The 19,851-nt window shown below is 51.9% G+C and overlaps 1 protein-coding gene across 1 annotated transcript; it reads left to right on the top strand.

Moving 5' to 3' along the window:
- Positions 1-17,836: 17,836 nt before the first annotated feature.
- LOC136996114 (olfactory receptor 14A16-like) lies at positions 17,837-18,631 on the top strand (the record flags this gene model as incomplete). Its single annotated transcript, XM_067317103.1, has 1 exon — positions 17,837-18,631. A coding segment is annotated over one exon (795 nt), but the record flags the coding sequence as incomplete, so codon positions are not given.
- Positions 18,632-19,851: the final 1,220 nt, after the last annotated feature.

Here is a 19,851-nt window from a genome sequence, read left to right on the forward strand (position 1 = left end):
AGCGACAGATACAACAGGTTCGGAATTGCCGTTGATAAATGCACTTGCTGCTACAAATTTTCTTTCTATGAGCTCAAACTAACAAATAAGCGCTTTCAATAATAATATATTTTCCCGGGTAACGTCCGACGTTTGTCGAAGGCGCAAGTCTTACCAAAGAGGCGTCCCTGTTTGGGGGAGGGAGAAGGAGGCTCGCTCGTCAGCAATCTCCGGTGAACAGGTCAGCGGTTCAATTTTCTTCCCTTCCAAAAACTTTAGTGAGCTATCCTCTGTTTTATAGTTGCTGAAGGTGGGATGTGGAAGCGCGGCAGACATACTTCATTGGCCAGGTTGCCATTTGCGCGGTTGTTGGGGGTATGCCCCCCTTATTTACATATCGTTATGCAGCAAAGGGCGTGATTTTTAATATGGTAAGCAGGGATAATGAGGCTGGGGGTACTATAGGTCAACAGTTAGTCTGTGAGCAGCAATTATTTTTTTGGGATGCAACCCTTTGTGGTCAGGGGAGGACCGTGATACCTCCGTATCGCTCCCTCCTCCGCCGTGCAGCTGGAACAAACTGTCTGGCCTTCACCAGCTAGTTCGTTACTCATGTTGCAAAAGGGTGGTGTGCTTTGGCTGCCACGTACTGTTTTTCCCGTGTGCCCCCTTATCTTTCTCCCTGAATTCTCTCTTGTTCCCACATCAGCAACACTGTTTGTTATGGAGCATTCTTGTGCTTGATGGGTGCTGTCCTTAATGACCTGCAGGCTTTCCTGAGCTCCTCTGCCCTTCAGAGCTGCCTCCCTTGGTCCATCCCAAGGAAGAGCTCCGTACATGCAAGCTACCCCTTCACACATAGGGCATGCCCCTCCTCATCTTGCCTGGTGGTCTCTCCTGAAGAACTTGCACCCTGCCATTGTAGGACTCCATCATGTGAGTGATCCCACCACATCTCAGTTATTCCAACCATGTGGCACTCCTGTCACAGACAGCTTGTGCATCTCCATTTGCTCCTGCACCCCAAGCTGCATATGTTTGCATATATTTTGGCTTCAGCACCTCAACTGTGGCGCCGACTGAAGATTTGTCACAGGAAAACATGTTACCAAGGACCTCATGTATGCAAAGGCTTTGATTGCAAGTGGTGACGTGCTGGCATAAATAGCAGGTGGCAATGTAATGGTGAAAGGAGGTTCCCACTAAGAGAGCAAAGCCTGCAGTGCCCAAGGCCAGGGAGAAACAGAGCTGGGCCTTGCAGGAATGCCAGGAGAGGGGTTGGCTGCCTGATCTGACTCTGCAGCACCTTGGGGTCTGTGACGGATGTGAGCTGATCTCCAGGCAGGATAAGGTGCCAGTGAAGAAGTCCCTGTGCCTGGGCAGCCTGTGATCCAGCCACCCTGAGGACATCATTAGCACAGTCCCTGTTCACATCATCTGCATGGGTGAGAATAGGTTCAGAGCGCAGAGAGCAAGAAGGGTTTGAGAGTGCAGAGACTAGAGTGGAGACCTTGGTGTGATGTGCCTCCCATTTATGCAGCACACATGGATGTAGACGGGATGGACTTTGCCTAAAGGCAGTGGTGGGGTTCATTTTTTGGGCACAGGTAGGAAATCCAAGATGCCCTGCGGCACTTGTCCATCGCCACTGCAAAGGGCGATTATTTTCCTGTAGGTCCTATGCTGTATCTGCTAGAGACATGTGGTTGTGCTGGACACCCCAGGCATCTGAAATGGCCCTACCAGACTATTTCTATGTCATTAGATCAAGTGTCTGCACTGAATTACATTAGCTCTTTGTAACATTGGGATCTTCATCTGTCTCAGCTTCCGAGTGAGTGGAACACTAGTTGTAGTAGGCATCTAGTGTCATTTCAGATGGCCAAAGAAATTCTCCACCTGACCCCTAGCTGGTGCTCCAGAAGGATGTGGGCCTCCCAGTTGCTCCATCAGAGCAAGCAGACACTGGCACATGCCTGGGACCACCGCTGTCTCTTCAAATATCACCAGGTGTTTGTGTGTGAGCAACTGACTCCCACCCTCCCTCTGCAGTGATTATAACCGGAGCTTAGACAAGGAGCTTGAGTGCAGACATCTCTGTTGTGCCCACTTCAGCTTGGGCAAGGGGAATCCCACCTCCTGTGTGTCTAAGGAGTTCATGAGAGTTAGCTGAATTCCACTGCATGCCAGGGGCTTCTAAATGGGCATGAGATGCCCAGATTAACTCATCTGAATCAGCATCCGAACCATGGGAAAATGAGGTTCCTTCTTGGCCCTTTCTAGGTGTCCTGCCTAGTTAAGACATCGGAATATGGATTTCCAGGGTGGGACGTTTCTGCCTCTCGTAGATAACCATCCTCTGATGCAACAAGTGGCAATGCTGTAACTGGTCTCTCTGCGTTATTTAGAGAGGGAGCAATGGTGATTATTTTGGTTTACCGCAGTGAACATTTCCCAGGAGGATGGAGCGCACGGGACAGAAAAATTCATGCCTTCAGCTGGGCCACTGTTGCTGAGCGGGGCCAGGCTCCTGGGACAGAGGGAGCTCATGGCAACCTGACAGAACTGTTGAGAGACAGCTGTGTGCAGGAGCAGCTCCTCTGCAAAGAGCAGCAGGGCTCCGGGCACTGCCTGCTGCTGCTGCCAGGAGACGAGACAAGGCAGAGAAGTGAAAGGCAGTGTGGAGTGGGAGGACGGCTGACAGTTCATTGTGGGAGAAAGCTTCACAGCCCTTGTCACGGTAAATCTCTTTCTGCAGGGCAATGCTACTGAGGTTCCTGGAGGGGTCTGCTAAAGCCAACACATCCCATCCCGCATCTGTTTTTTAAGGATGTCTTTCCCAGTTTTTCCTTTGCAGAGGAGAAAGAGGTGCATGAGAGCAGGGATCTGCCTCCACACCGTCACAGGGACAGGGCATCCTGCTACTTTTCCTTGGGGACAGCTGCAGGGGTATGAAGCTGGGGTGTGCACACTTGTCTGCATGGACTGTACTTCAGAGCAGTGTCCCTGTGCCCCAGAGTTCTGTGTGTCCGGGACAGTGACTCTTCCAACTGCGAGGGTCAGCACTCAGCCTGCCTGGGGAGCTCCCCACAGCATTGTGGGGAGAAGCTCTGGGTGGGAGGAGAGACCCCCGTCAGGGCAGGTTCATTCTCCTGCTGAGAGGGTGCTGCATGGGTCAGGGCTGCCCCCACCTCCAGCTCACTCCCAGGACATTTCTGGAGGGGACTTTTCAAAAGGAAGGTCAAAGTGGGGGATACATGAAAGGGAAGGAGCTGTCATGAGTCTGTGCTTTCAGTTTGATTCTCTTTGGGTTTGGTGAAATGGGATTGGATCTGTGAGGTTTAGACAGGGGACTGAGACATTGACCTTAACAGAGGAGCAGTTCTGGGAGTGACCTAGCAAATGCCTTCATGCACCCCTCAGCCTAAGGACAGAGCCAGCATCACCTTTCCAGCCTCAGCAAGGTTTCTCTCACCTGCTCCGTAGCACCTGCAAACACGGAGGTGCCCTGGGCAGAGCCCTTCACCCGGGAGGTTTCCGCAGGGCAGAGCTGAGCACCCAGTGGGTGGGATGGGGTCTGTGAGCACTGAGAGGGGAGAGACGTGGGGACAGAGAAACAGCTCCCCACAGGGACAGCTCCAGGCAGCAGAGTCATGGTCAGAGTGTGAGAGGAAACTACCAACTCGAACGCCTCCTCTCCTCTCCCAACCAGCACAGCCCTCTGCTCTCAAGGCTGTGGGGTGCAGGGCAGGAGTCGTTTCCTCGGCAGCCAGACATGCAGGAGAGGAGACACTCGTGAGTGCCCCTCTGTCCCTCCCTGTCCCTGCCTCCCTCACCACAAATATCATGGTATTGCTGCCTGTTTCCCACCAGTCCATGCTGCCCTTGTGCTTCCCCTTGGACTCTCTGGGCAGGGGGGTTTCTGATGCAGTTCAGAAACTGACCCTGCAGGTTCTGCCACGCAGACGTGTCATTGACAGTGAGGTGCCCAAGTGCCCCTCTAACCTGGGGGCTCTGGGCAATGCAGTGTGGGGGGTCTGGGAATAAGCCAACACTCTCTTCAGGACACCCCATCCTTAGGACATTCCACCATTTCCCTGGGATGTCTGGCTGGGCTGCAAGCTGCCCTCCACAAGGACCCAGCTCTCCCATTGCAGCTGGCTGTTATCTAGGTGCCCCATGGAGAAGCCACCTAGATCCTGAGGCCACGCTGAGACATGCTGCTGGGTGGCTGGATGTGGGCACCTGGAAGGAGCCTGATGCATTCCTGGCTAGAAGGAGACGGCTGAGACCTGCCTCCCATACCCTCAGAAAGAGTGCTGATGGGCACTTTGCAAGTGCATTCCTCTGCTCTCTGCAGTGTCGTTTCTTTTTCGGGTAACACAAGTGCAACTGTCCTCCACCTCCGAGGTGCGAGCACAGGGCAGCTGGGAACAAGGCAGATGGACAGGCCAGCTCTGCTCCCTCTGCACTCAAGCCAGAGTGAATCCTTTTGCCTCTCCAGAATCACAGCTGCTCACTCTGAGCACAGCAGCAATGCTGAGGATTTCTACCTCCAGGAATCCTCCTCAGGTGTGACAAAGTCAGCTAAAGAAAACCAAAGAAGCCTTAAAACTATTCATGAACCCAGTATATGTATAACTGGCAGTGAAGATGCTGAGAATGGCTTCAGCATCATGAGTGGATTAACTCTGCCTGGAACTGGGAATATAACAGTATAGTCACCCCTGTTCCCATGTCCGCAGTGCTGTAGGTCAGGGCTGACTCCTCTGGAGCCCCCTGGCAGAGGCCCCTGCTCCTCACAGAAACTCAGTCAGCACAAACCAGAGATCAAGCCACACAGCTCAAAGATGGTGCTGCTGAGATGGGGAGAAGTAATGTGTGTGTGTTTGATGGAAGCTATGAGAAATTTTTGCTCAGAGAAGTCTGCCCTAACTTGTCAATGTGTCTTCTTCATCAGACAGTCACCCTGTGCCCTAAAGGAGCAAATGTCCAACAGCAGCTCCCTCAACGAGTTCCTCCTCCTGGCATTTGCAGACACACGGGAGTTGCAGCTCTTGCACTTCTTGCTCTTCCTGGGCATCTACCTGGCTGCCCTCCTGGGCAACGGCCTCATCATCACAGCTGTAGCCTGCGACCACCGCCTCCACACCCCCGTGTACTTTTTCCTCCTCAGCCTCGCCCTCCTCGACCTTGGCTCCATCTCCACCACTGTCCCCAAATCCATGGTCAATTCCCTCTGGAACACCAGGGCCATTTCCTACTCAGGATGTGTTGTCCAGCTCTTTCTCATTATCTTTTTCATTTTGGCTGAGTATTCTCTTCTCACTGTCATGGCCTATGACCGCTACGTTGCCATCTGCAAACCCCTGCACTATGGCACCATCATGAGCAGCAGAGCTTGTGTCAAAATGGCAGCAGCTGCCTGGGCAAGTGGTTTTCTCAATGCTGTGCTGCACACTGCTAACACCTTTTCAATACCACTCTGCCAAGGCAATATCGTGGACCAGTTCTTCTGTGAAATCCCACAGATCCTCAAGCTCTCCTGCTCAGACTCCTACATCAGGGAAGCTGGGCTTCTCGTAGTTACTGCCTCTTTAATTTTTGGCTGTTTCATTTTCATTGTGCTGTCCTATGTGCAGATCTTCACAGTTGTGCTGAGGATCCCCTCTGAGCAGGGCCGGCACAAAGCCTTTTCCATGTGCCTGCCTCACCTGGCCGTGGTCTCCCTGTGTGTCAGCACTGTCCTGTTTGCCCACCTGAAGCCCTCCTCCATCTCCTCCCCAGCTCTGGATCTGCTGGTGGCTGTTCTGTACGCAGTGGTGCCTCCAGCAGTGAACCCCCTCATCTACAGCATGAGGAACAAGGAGCTCAAAGACGCCCTGAGGAAAGTGATTTCATGGACATTTTTCAGCAGCAGTAACATTGCCTTTGCTCTCCACAATTGAATCCCAGTGTATCCCAACCAACTGACCTTTGTTTGTTCACTTTATTATTATTATTATTATTACAATTATTAAGATTATTATTATTATTATTTGTTATCATGTTGCTACACAAATGCTTGGATTCATTCCACTTTTACTGAGACTGCTCTGTCTCACCTGGTACCCACAGAAAATTGTGTCTAATGCTGTGTCAGAGCTGACTACCGCACAGTATGTCTGTAATAAAGTAAGTTCTACCCAGTGCAGTGCCTGAAGGCTGGGCTTTTCTTCCAAAGCTGGTGTCAGGAATAAATCCAAGGAATGCCATGGCAAAAAGGGCCTGCTGGGCAGAGTTGTCCATGGGTTTAGAAGCAAAAAGCTTATAATCATGTAATGATCTCTTAGAGAGCAAGGGCTGGATTTAGAACTTGACCATCACTGTCAAATAACAGTGGAGATGACAAATTGTCAATGATGATGCACACCCCTAGGGCTGTTCCACACGTTAAAGCACAGTGTCAGATGCTTGTCCTTCTGGAGGGGAATCTGGAGGTGCCAGGAGAGCTCCGGGAATCTCCTGGAACAGTGTGTGCCTGGGGTGGGCAGTGAGTGGAGTCTCACAAAGGGAGAGGTCCTCCAAGGTGGAGTCACCTAAAGGTAAAGTGCTAAACCCAGGTATCCATGGGCAAAGCAGGACTCTACAATCCCAGCAGAGGCAGTGGGGACCCATCTGTCATGGGGAAGGGAGACTGGAGAGCGATTCATGTCATCAGTGTGATACCAGGGGTAAGATGTAGAGGCACACCTGGACTCAGCTCTTACCCTTGGAAATGCTCCATAGTCCCTCCAAGCACCTGACACATCCACAGTCCCTGGAGAGATTAGAGGCTGTGATCCCCATTTGGTTGGGTCTGCTTCCCACCCTGACCAGCATGGCCAGTGCAGCGTGACCCCGTGGCCCTGTGGCCCCACAGCCCACTCACTCTGCAGAGCAGCACCATCAGCTCAGGGCCCTGCGGCAGAACAGGGGAGAGGGAATGTGGGAATGGCCAGGGAGATCAGAGGAGGGATTGGGAGAGATGAGAAGGAAGTGGAACTGGGCTTGAAATTGCCGACCTTTAATCCAAGACAATGTTCCGAGTGTGGGCACACTGAAGTGAGCTCCCAGTGCAGAGCCAGAAGTCCTTGCTCTGCTGGCCCTCCACATGGCCTGGGAAGTGCCTGAAGAAGGATTAATGTTCCCCACCCTCCCACCTCATTGTGCCATCATCCCTCCTGAAGGGAGACAACAAAAGAAAGGCTGGGAGCCCTTGTGGGGGCTTGTGTTGAAGGAAGCAGCACCCAGGAGCCATATGAGTTTGCTGCTGTCCCTCAGGCCCTGTCCCCAGCACATCTCCTTCAGACAATCTCCCCCACCCTGCATGCTGGCCATTACCCCAAATGTCACCCCCAGACAATGCTCCAGGCCCAGCTGGAGGACTGGGCGTGCAACTGTGAGCCCTGACAGGATGAACCATCTCCTGGGTCCTCTGCAGGGCTGGCAGCGAGCATGCAGAGGAGATCCTGGTACCATCTACTGGACCTGTAGACCATCCTCCTCCCATGTGGGGCCTCAGGCAGGGTCTGTCAGAACAAAGATCCAGCTCAGCTTGTTGTTGCAGGAGCAGAGAGGAGAAACTGCCCCCAGAAACTCCTCCCAGACCCAGGCCCTCGTACCAGCCATTTCCAGCACTGGCCATTCCCCATGGTGCTGGTGAGGGGTGATCTTGGAATGTGACCAGCTCCGTAGGCCTGCTGGGCTCAGCACCTGTGTGGAGGGAATGATCAGCCCTGCCTGCCCTCTCTACAGGCTCAGACCTCAGCAGACCCCAGAGCATGGCCTTCTGCCAACCCCGGGGGGACAGGATGAGGGCAGCGCTGGGGACTGGTGGGAGGCTTCCAGGCAGGAGGGCCATAGTGGCCAGGGCACCAGGGGCTGGGCCAGTGCAGGGATGAGGTGCAGATGGGAGCCACGACACTCCAGAAGCTCCCAACAGTCGTGGAGGGGACTCGCTGCTGTTAGCAGGGCTGGGGGTCTCTTGGGGGCTGCAGCCATCAGCACCGCCTGCCAGGACTCCCAGACCCAGCACAAGATGCTCAGTGCTCAGTACCATAGTTTACGGTGCTCCCCGTCTCTTGTGTCACCATCCTCTCTCAGGAGCACTGCTGGGTGCATCACTCCCTGCCTGGGTGTGGAAAGGAGCTGCTGGAGCTTCTCTTCTCACCCTGCTGACCCCAGCTCTGCCTTGGTGTCAGCCCACAGGCTCTGCCCTGGGTCATGCTATGTCTCCATATGCTCTCCTCTGAGACCATGTAGGGACCTGCAGCATGTATCTCTGCTTAGAGCTGGCCACCATGGCCCACCTGCATGGTCCCAGGAGATCGCAGCAAGGCTGTGCTTGGAGGTGAGGCTGTGTTTGTCCTCGGTCAATGTAGGCCGGACGGTCTGTCTGGGGGCCAAGGGGAGGAAAGGCCAAGAGAAAACAAGGAGAAAATGTAGTATAGGAAATTTCAAATGAGTTTAAGGAAAAAAAAACAAAAAACAAAAAAGATGATAGTTGAGCAGCAGTGGGGCAGGGGCCAGGAGATCTTTAAAAATACTTGTGGAGAAGGCACTTACCAACCTGATCTGACTGTAAAGTTAGCCCAGCTCAGAGCAGATCATGGTCCTGCAGATCTCCAGCAGTCCCTCCCAACCCAAATCCTCTAGGAGGAAGGGGCTGGAAAGTGGAGTCCTGGGCAGGGGACACTGCTGTGGGGTTGAGGCCTTGCTGGCATTTGTACTGCCTGGTCAGCCCTGACCTCCAGAGTCACACAGTGAGTGAGTTCATCCCCAAAAGGAGTCTTTGCTCCATGGGCAACACGAGTCAAAGCAGTCCTGGGAGACTGCAGAAAAGTTCTCAGGAAAACGCCAGGCATTCAGCCCCTTCGACTGCTGAGGTGTCCCCAGACCAGTGCTTTGCCTCCTGGGTCTGAAGGGCTGAGAAATCTTTGGAGCCAGAGCAGATTGGTGTCCCACTTTCTGGGTTCATGGGTTACGGGGCATCAGCAGGGCTGTACCGGCTGCAGGGAGGGAATCAGTGCCCGGGGCATGAGCAGATCCCCCTCTGCCCTCCCCTCTCTTTTCACAACCCAGAACAGAGATCATGTTTCCCATGTTGGCCCTCCCTGCCGGGCTGTGTTCCAGGCCAGAGGGGACACAGACTTCACCCTGGAGAAATGCAGGAGAGCCCAGTGTCACCTAGAGGAGCAGGGTCCCAGCACACCTGCTGGGTGGCCAGGGCTGCAGGCTGCACACCCCACTGTGCTCCCCGCATGCCTCCTGCCTGGGGCGGAGGGTGCCCAGCAAGAAGGCAGGCATGCCTGGGGGTTTGGTGCCATTGGGGTGGTGGCCTTTGGACCAGCCTCTGTCTGTAGGGGACACAGGAACTTGTCCGCCTCCATGTTAGTGGCAAAGTTAGTGTCCCAGCTTGTTCTCTCTGGAGAGCTGAGGCTTTAATTCTCTGGAGAAAGGGAAAAAGGAAACCCTATTGTCCATGGGACTTATACCACCCTGTCAACTCTCTACTGCCTTCTCCTGCTCTATCACCCCAGAAATCCTTTGGCAGGGACATTTTTTGGTTTCTGACCCTACTCTGAGCAACAGGTTGCTCTACAGGCCTCCTGTGCGCCCTTCAACCTGAATTATCCTAAAAGCCTATCATCTCAAGCCCCATTTCAAGCACAGAACAAACGTCTCTGGGACAGGAGTCATTTGTGCTTTATGTGACCATTCAAAAGAAGGTGGTGAACACCTCTGCCTTCTTCCTTGTTGACTGTAAGGGCAGCCTGGGAGGCACTGCCTCAGGCATAGCTACATTATCCTTGAAGTTCTTTGCATCCACCTTTAACCACATACAAGTCCATTGCCGGGATCCTCTCAGTGGTGAGGGCAGAAATGCAGGCTTTTCTGCAGGGTGAGTTCTCTACCTCTGTAGTTGCACCTCTAGGTAGATGGTGGCATCCTGCCCTTTCTTTCCTGCCTGAAGCTCAACCTGGATGGGGATGTGAATGTGCAGGTTGTCTGTCACTGCAGTGACCTTGAGACAGTGGAGAGGTAGGAGGAATGACAGAATCACCACGCTGGACTGCAGCAGAGAGGATTTCATCTTGTTCAGGATCTGCTTGTCAGGACCCCACAGGTGACTGCCCTGGAGGGCAGAAGAGCGATGGAAAAGGCCGGAGAGTCCATCAGGGCCTGAGGTGAGGCTGGCAGAGATGAGCAGGGACTTTGTGATTTAAGACTTGAAAAGGCAGAAGGAAGTGCACAGAGGGTTGGAAGGGGAATGGGCTACCCAGGAAGAAGACACAGCCATTGTGTGTGGTGGGAGGGATGGAGTTAGGCAAGCCAAAGCTCAGCTGGAGCTGGAGGTGGAACTAGGAAGAGACAGGGAGGGCAACCAGAAGGGTTTCTGTAAGTACATGGGCAGGACCAGGAAGGAAGGCAGCCAAGGAGAATATGGTCTCCCTGCTCAGTGGGGCAGGGGACGTAGTGACAAAGACAGGGGAAAGGCTGAGGAGCTCATTGCCTCTTTTACCTGGTCTTTTACTGGTATTGTCTACTGCCAGACCTCCCTGGCCCCCGAGTCCTTTGGCAGCATCTGTGTTAGCAAAGCCTCACCCATGGCAGAGGAAGATGCATCTGAGGAGGACTTTTGCCCAGTGGGCACACACAAGTCCATGGAACCAGACAGGAAGCACCCCAGGGTGCAGGGAGAGGTGCCTGGAGCCATTGCAACACTGCTGTTGGTCATCTTTTAAAAGTCAGGGTAATCAGGGAGGTTCCTGATGACTGGTAAAAGGCAGACATCGCACCCATTTTCCAGAAGGGCAAGAGGGAGGATCTGGGGAATGACAGGCTGGTCCTCTTCATCTCAGTCCCTGGGAAGGTGATGGAGCAAATCCTCCTGGAAACCATCTCCAAGCATATGAAGGACAAGGATTGGAAGAGGCAGCATGGGTTGACCAAGGGGAAATGGAAACCATGCCTGACCAACCTGATTGCCTTCTACCATCAGATGAATGGCTTTGTGCACAAGGGGAAAACAGGAGATATTGTGAACATTCCGTTTAGCAAGGCCTTTCACACAGTCCCCCATAGTCTCCTTAGAGGCAAATTGTTGAGATCTGCCCTGGATCAATGGACCATAAGGCAGGTGGAAGATTGTCTGGACCATCAGGCTGAAACGCTGTGATCAGTGGTACAAGTTCCAAGTGGCAGCCGGTTACTAGCGGTATCCCTCAGGGATCACCATGTGGGGCAGGGCTGTTTAACATCTTTATTAATGGCCTGCACAGTGGATGGAGCGCACTCTCAGCACCTTTGTGGCCAATGCATGACTGGGAGGAGCCCCTGGACAACCTCATCTAGTTCCCTCTGCATTGACCAGGGTGGCTGGGACTAGACGACATCCAGAGGTCTCATCCACCCCAAGCTCTGTGATTCAGTGCACTGTTCCCTGGAGAGCTCTGTAAAGACGGCAGAGGCAGAGGAAGAAGAAAGGACAGAGAGGCAAAAGAAGAGATGTGAAACATGTCCATTTAAGTAAAGTAGTTCCTCAGAACAAAGTTTCTCCATGCAGGGGATTGCCAGCAAATGTATTTTGATGAAGAATGTATCTCTCTCTATATATGTTTACGCTCGCATAGACAGACTAATTCCTGTAGTGCGTGAACATGGTGCTGTCAATGAATAAGGAAGAAAAAAATATTTGGCAATGGTAAAAACTGTGTGAAGTTTTGGAAATGAGGATTTTTTTTGTCAAAAAAAAGAGACTCCTTTAAAACATTGCTTTAACACGGGTTTGTTGAGATTTGTGCAAATTTGGCCACTGAAAAATAGAGCATTTCCTTAAAGCTGGTCACCCTGCTTTCCTCACCAGTCGAGAGAGCCCGACACCTCACAGTGCAACATGCTCTGTGCAAAGAGTGAGGGATGGCACGGACAGCCATGGGCAGGGGTGGTCTTCTGAGCACCGGGCTCTGTGTGAGACACAGCAATATCCTGTTTAGTGGTGTAGGCCTGATTATAACAGAAAAGTTTAGAAAAGAACATTAAAAATGACACAAGAAAGAAATTAAGACAAAGATTGAAAGCAAAGAAATGCTTTGTTATATTTTCCAGCTTTTCATTTTTTTGTGCTCTTATTGTCTTTCTTGATTTGTTCTGTTTTAGCATACTAGTGTTCTGGGGAGATTCTGCATTATCTTTCTGTCTGAAAAGGAAAGAAATTTTCAGAGCTGAGATGGGATGCAGTCACAGGGTCATGGAGGGCTAGTGCCATTGCAGGTGCCCTGGTCCCCTCTGCCCAACCTCCATCTGCAGCTCCGAGGGGCTCCAGTCTCCTGCAGGTCCCCTGTGAGAGCTGCCAGGCCCAGACAGGTACCTCAGAGATACCTGGGCCTCTCCAAGTGCCACTGGGTGCTTGTGGTTGGACACCTGAGCTCTGCCTGGAAAGGTGAAGAGCTGTTTTCTACATTAAAAAAAAGAAATATATGAGCACACTTTTATCAGCCGAAAGGACTGAATAATGTTAATAAAATGTCAGTGTTTTCCTATGATGATGTAATGGAAATTTTGAGGAAGGGCATGAATCACAGGAGAAGAAATGTTGATCTGCCCCTTAACTTGTGTTACCACTGCTCTGTCTGTTATGCTGTGGTTTTAACCTCACTGATCTTTCACATGGTTCCACATGCCCTGATTAAACTGATCATTTCTAAAGTCAACTTTGCATCAGACGATCTGGACATATGCACTTTCCATAGTTTTCCAGTCTTTCTTCTCCCCTTACTCTTTACAATTTAGATACTTCTCAACTCTCTAGTTGCTGCTTTAAGCTTCAGGGAGTCTGAAGTTTGCCTTGTCTTTCAGCAGTCTAATTGTCTCTTCAACCAGTTCCTTCACTGTGTGTCTATCCAGCCTTTCCTATCTGTTTGTGAAGAACATTTCAAGGAAGGTTTTTCCTTGTAGACTGTGGACCTCACTGGAGGCACCTTGGACTTGACATACAGTTGAGGAGTGTCTTTAATTTCTTATGACACTGGATCAAGTTTATTTGTTTAATGGCAATTAAGACAAATCCTTCTGTGCCTTTTTGCAGCTAGTACTCTACAGAAAGCGGGGGAAGTGGTGCACATGAGCTGTAACATTTAGCTCCAGTCTTGAGTGGAAAAAGGTTAGATTTGAACAAGAGTGATCGAAGTCCCCAGTGGCTGATGAGAGAACTGTCAGTGCTGGGGAAGTGGAGAGGAAGTTTTTCCATACAGTGTCTGACCTCCAGGATGATGCTTTTCCTACATGTCCAAACTTCATTAGGAGACACTCTTCATTAGGAGACACTATCAGTTGGAGAAAGTGGGTATCACTCTAGGTTGTAAGCTGAAAAATAAGGAAAACTTTGAAAGCAGAAATCCTTTTTTTTTTTTTTGATGCTCATTGAAATCTTCCTCTTGTAAATACACTGCTGAAACCTCTCCAATTAGCCACAGCACAAGAATTGAAGAGCTGAAGAAAATTATGGGGAGAGGCATGGCTCCTTAGGGGTTTTTGCATCTTAATGACCCCTTGGGTGTCTTTGGTGCTGAGCCCATGAACCTCCGATGCTGAGAGGAGACTGAAGCAACCTCTCAAGAAGTTTACGTCAGAAGTAAATTCCAAGTTTCCGGGAGCATTAACAGGTCCCACTGAGGGCCATTACACAGAAAGCCTCCCCAGGGGCTGATTAGAGCGGAAAATTGGAGGCCCTGATTGCAGGTAGGCAAAGGCAATGTGAGGGTGGCTGTGATGCCAAGTCAACCTTGATGTGTGTTATCAAGCAGAGTGACCAGGCACTGACAACCAGCCCCTGGGTAGGGTGATCCTTTCCCTCACATGTTGCTCAGGGCTCTTCCTGGGGGCAGTTTGGGGGTAGGAGTGCACAATGCCATGTGCAGGACAAAGTTACAGCACCTCGCAGGCTCCTTGGAGGTGAGGAGGCAACGAGACCCGGTGCAATAAAGAAATGTCATCTTCTCGTAGGGCTTTGTGGCAGAAACACCAGCCATAGCTAAGAGGACAAAGACCTCAGTTCTTTTGGAGGCTTTCAGCTGTGGCATTGCCCTTGGTTGCCTCCACCACAAACTGTCCTACAGTGTGCCATTCCTGTGCCTCTTTCCCTGCAGCCTGTAGACACCCAATCTGCTTCTGCACCTTGCTCTCACTGTGGGATCTCCCCGCCTTTACTGACGTCTCTTTTCCCTCACTTGCTTTTTGTTGAAACACAAGCCAGGGGCTGGTCACAGACTCCCTCTGGGTGATGTGCTGCTCCACAGCAGAAGTGACATTTCTTTTTCCTGAAGTCCAGTCTGTACCTTTCAAGCTGCAGTTTATTTCCCCTTTTTTGTGCTCTTTCCCGCTAACAAGAAAAGCTCCATCAGCTCTGAAGCCGCCCTCCAAGCAGTCACATGCTGCTACTGCACTGGCCTTAGCCTCCACTTCACCAGGCTAAAGCAGCCCAGGTCCCTCAGCCTCTCCATACACTTTAGGCCCAGAATCCCATATCGGCAGACTCCTCTGGACCCTCTCCAGTTTCTCCCCATTGCTCCAGCACTGGACAGCCCACACTAGAACACACTCTTCTGGATGTGACCACACCAGTGCTAAGCTGAGGGGGATAATAATTCCACCCTCCATCTCCAGTGATTACAATGGGAGCTTAGACAAGGAGCTCCCATGCAGACACCAATGTTGTGCTCACTTTGGCTTGGACAAGGGGAATCTCAGCTCCTGTGTTTTTGTGGAGTTCACGGGAGGGATCTGAATCCCACTCCAGCCCAGGAGCTTCTAACCTGGTGTAAGATGCTTCAATGGACTCATCAGAATCAATACCTGAACCATGGGTGAATGACCTCCCTTCTTGTCCCTGTCTAGGTGTCCGGCCTAGTTCAGAGATGGGAATAGGGAGCTCCAGAGTGGGACATTTCCACCTCTTTCAGATAACCATCCTCTGATGAGACTAATTGTAATGCTGGAATCAGTCTTCCTTTAGTGCTTAGGGAGGGACCATCGGTGATTATTTTAGTTTACTTCAGGGAACATTTCGCAGGAGGGGGGAGCACAAGGGACAGAGAAATTCATGCCTTCAGCTGGGCCACTGTTGCCTAGTGGGGCCAGGCTTCTGGGATGGTAGGAGCTCATGGCAACCTGTCAGCACTGCCCAGAGACAGCTGTGTCCAGCAGCAGCTCCTCTGCCAGGAGCAGCAGGGCTCTGGGCACTGCCTGCTGCTGCTGACATGAGATGAGAGAAGGCAGAGAGAAGTGCAAGGCAGTGTGGAGTGGGAGGCCAGAGGAGAGCTCCTTGTGGGAGAAATCTTCACAGCCCTTTACACAGTAAGTCTCTGGCTGCAGGGTAATTCTGCTAAGGTGCCTGGAGGGGACTTCTGAGCCCAGCCCATCCCATGACTGATAGGTTTTTTAAGAATTGCTCTCCCCATTCTTCTAGTGCATAGGAGGAAGAGATGCTTTAGAGCAGGGATTCCCTGCTCTATCACACCATCACAGGGACAGGGCCTGCTGCTACCTTCTCCCAGGGGCAGCTGCATGGGGGTGAAGCCTGGGTGTGCACTCAGGTCTGTGCAGGGCTGCAATTCAGAGAAGTTCAGAGCAGTGACTCTGCCACCTGTGAGGGTCAGCACTCAGCCTGCCTGGGGAACTCCCTACGGCGCTGCAGGACACAGCTCAGGGTGAGAGGAGCGACCCCCAGCAGGGCAGGTCCATTCTCCCATCGAGAGGGTGCTGCATGGATCAGGGCTGCTCACAGCTCTAGCCCATGCACAGGAGATATCTGAGGAGTCTTTTCATGAGGAATATCAAGAGAAGGGCTGCTTCAAAGGGAAGGAGCTTTATGTGTCTGTGCTTTCAGTTTTCTCCCTAATTTTGACAGGGAGAAAAAAAGTGAGAGATTTCTGTTTTGGCAAGGAACTGGGACTCCGAAACATTCACTCTCAAGATTAGGTCTGTGAGAAATCTCATCAAGCCGCTTTATCCTCACCTTAGCCTACAGACAGCATTAGCATCACCTTTGTGGCCTTATAGGAGTTTATGTGACCTGCTCCTTAGGACCTGCATGCCCAGAGATGCCCCTGGACAGTGCTCCATCCTGGGAGGTTTCTGTAGGGCGGAACTGAGCACAGAGAGGGTGAGAAGGGGCCTGGGAGCACTGACTAGGAAAAAATGTTGTGACAAAGAAAGAGCTGCCAGCAGGGACAGCTCCAGGCAGCAGAGATAGGCAGGGAATGAGAGGGAGCTGCCAGCAGAAACATTGTGGGAGAATGGATTTAGGCAAGTCATGGTCAGTACTTTTGATGCCAACATCTTCCTCTGAGCAAGCCCCCTGTGTCTCCTCTCCCACCCAGCAGAGCCTCTGCCCTGAAAGTTATGGAGTCCAGGGCATGAGCCCTCTCCTCTGCAGCCAGCCCTCTGGCATAGGAGAGGGGCCTCTCTCTTGCCACGGGCCCATTTCATGCTGCCTGACAAGGGGACTGAGAGTGACTGCCCTGCAATGTCGCCATCTGCAAGGTGGCATGCCCAGCTGGGTAAGGCTTTCCTGAGTTCCCGTCTGTGTCTCTTTTCTGTTGCCTCTCTTGACAGCAGGATCATGGGGTTGCTCCTTGTTTCTCTTCCTGTCCACGCTGCTCCTGTTCTTGCTCTCAGGCTCTGAGGGGTGGGGTTCAGACATCGATGCTGCAAATTGCACAACAGAGGGGTCTACATAGGCATGAGGTTGCCCCAGGCCCTTCTGATCTATGGAGCTCTGGGGTTGGGAAGTGAGCTGACTCTCCCTTAAGTAGAACCCATCTTCAGTCCTAATGGTCCTTTGACTGTTTCCCTGTGGTGTCCTGCTGGGCTGCAACCTGCCCTCTAGAAAGGCACAGTTGTCCCATAGCATGTCTGTGATGTCTGAGAGACAAATGAAGAAGGTGCAGAGATGCTGAGAGTATGGAGCTGGTGGTGGGAGGCTGTATGTGGACATCTGAAAAGAGGCCTGTGTGTCCTTGGCTAGAAGGGGAGTGTGGAGACCTCCCTCAGGTGCCCAGAGAAAGGGTGGGAAGTTTGGAGATCTGCACTTTGGAACTCGACTCGTCTGCTCTCAGCAGGGGCTGGTTTCTCTTTAAGGCTACATATGAGTGTGATCGTCCTCCAGCTCAAAGAGTTGCAAGCAGAGGACAGCTGGGAACAAGACTAATAGACAAAGTAGCTGTCCTCACTCTGCAGCAAGGGACAGTGAATCCATTTTTCCTACCAAGGATTTCTACTCTCAAGGAACAGTCCTCAGGGGTGACAAGGACATCTGAAAGAAAATAAACAATATTAAAAAATCCCTAAAACTCTGTTTATCAACCCTCATTCTTTACAGTTTGGAGTGAAGATGCTGAAAAGCCTTTCTACATGATGGATGGATTTCACCTGACAGAAATTGTGAATGTCAGAGCTAGTCACCCCCGTTGCCCCATTCCCACTACTCTACAATAGAACAGACTCCCCTGGAGCCCATGGGCAGAGCTTCCTGCCCCTCAGCACACTCAGTGACCATAAACTGGAACTCGAGCAAGGGAGCTGAACAAAGATCCTCTCTGTAAAGAGAGAGGCAAAGTGGGGGGTTCCATGAGAACTGCAACATTTGGGGGGGGGGGATTCATTGCTTGAAAAGTCTCTCCTAAATTCTCAATGTCTTTTCTTCTTTCAACAGTCCCCCACGCCCAGAGATAGTAAAATGTCCAACAGCAGCTCCTTCAACGAGTTCCTCCTCCTGGCATTTGCAGACACACGGGAGCTGCAGCTCTTGCACTTCTCGCTCTTCCTGGGCATCTACCTGGCTGCCCTCCTGGGCAACGGCCTCATCATCACAGCCATAGCCTGCGACCATCGCCTCCACACCCCCATGTACTTCTTCCTCCTCAACCTCTCCCTCCTTGACCTTGGCACCATCTCCATCACGGTCCCCAAATCCATGGCCAATTCCCTCTGGAACACCAGGGCCATTTCATACTCAGGATGTGCTGCACAGGTCTTCCTGGCTTTCTTCTTGTTTGGAGGAGAGTTTTTTCTCCTCACTGTCATGGCCTATGACCGCTTTGTCGCCATCTGCAAACCCCTGCACTACGGGACCATCATGGGCAGCAGAGCTTGTGTCAAAATGGCAGCAGCTGCCTGGGCCGGTGGTTTTTTCCATGCTCTCCTGCACACTGCTAACACATTTTCAATGCCACTCTGCCAAGGCAATGTCGTGGACCAGTTCTTCTGTGAAGTTCCTGAGATCCTCAAGCTCTCCTGCTCAGACTCCTACATCAGGGAAGCTGGGCTTATTGTGGTTAGTTTCTGTTTAACCTTTGGGTGCTTTGTTTTCATTGTGCTGTCCTACGTGCACATCTTCACTGCTGTGCTGAGGATCCCCTCTGAGCAGGGCCGGCAAAAAGCCTTTTCCACGTGCCTGCCTCACCTGGCCGTGGTCTCCCTGTTTGTCAGCACAGTAATATTTGCCTACTTGAAGCCCCCCTCCATCTCTTCACCAGCTCTGGATCTGGTGCTGGCTGTTCTGTACACGGTGGTGCCTCCAACAGTGAACCCTCTCATCTACAGCATGAGGAACAAGGAGCTCAAGGATGCCCTGAGGAAAGTGGTTTTGTGGACATTTTTCAGCACTGGTAACATTGCCTTTGCTCTCCACAATTGAATCCCAGGGTATCCCAACCAGCCCTGAGCTTTGTTTGTTCACTTTATTTTTACTTTTATTGCTGTTATTATTATTTGTTATCATATTGCTACACAAACGCTTGGATTCATTCCACTTTTACTGAGACTGCTCTGTCTCACCTGGTACCCACAGAAAATTGTGTCTAATGCTGTGTCAGAGCTGACTCCCTCGCAGTATCTCTGTAATAAAGCAGGTTCTTCCTGGTGCAGTGCCTGAAGGCTGTTTTTTTCTTCCCAAGCTGGTGTCAAGAAGAGGCCTAAGGAATTGCATGTCAAAAGGGCCTGCTGGGCAGAGTTGTCCATGGGTTTAGAAGCAAAAAGCTCCTAATCATGTAATGATCTCTTAGAGACCAAGGGCTGGATTTAGGACTCACCCATCACTGTCCAGTGACAGTGGAGATAATGAATTGTGAATGATGATGTGCACACCCAGGGCCGTTCCACATGTTAAAGCACAGTATCAGATGCCCGTCCTGCTGGAGGGGAATCTGGAGGTGCCAGGAGAGCTCTGGGAATCTCCTGGGCCAGTGTGTACCTGCGGTGGGCAGTGAGTGGAGCCTCACAAAGGGAGAGGTACTCCAAGGTGGAGTCACCTAAGGGTGAAGTGCTAAACCCAGGTATCCGTGGGCAAAGCAGGAGTCTGCCATCCCAGCAGAGGCAGTGGGGACCCATCTGTCATGGGGAAGGGCGACTGGAGAGCGATTCATGTCATCAGTGCGATACCAGGGGCAAGATGTAGAGGCGCACCTGGACTCAACTAGTACTTTTGGAAATGCTCCATAGTCCCTCCAAGCACCTGCCACATGAGCAGTCCCTGGTGGGATTAGAGGCCGTGATCCCCATTTGGTTGGGTCTGCTTCCCACCCTGACCAGCATGGCCAGTGCAGAGTGACCCCGTGGCCCTGTGGCCCCACAGCCTGCTCACTCTGCAGAGCAGCACTATCAGCTCGGGGCCCTGCGGCAGAAGAGGGGAGGGTGTGTCAGAATGGCCAGCGAGATCAGAGGAGGGATTGGGAGAGATGAGAAGGAAGTGGAACTGGGCTTGAAATTGCCGACCTTTAATGCAAGACAATGTTCCGAGTGTGGGCACACTGAAGTGAGCTCCCAGTGCAGAGCCAGAAGTCCTTGCTCCGC

The sequence above is a fragment of the Apteryx mantelli genome, unplaced genomic scaffold (assembly GCF_036417845.1).
Source record: "Apteryx mantelli isolate bAptMan1 unplaced genomic scaffold, bAptMan1.hap1 HAP1_SCAFFOLD_20, whole genome shotgun sequence".
NCBI classification, from domain to species: Eukaryota; Metazoa; Chordata; class Aves; order Apterygiformes; family Apterygidae; genus Apteryx; species Apteryx mantelli.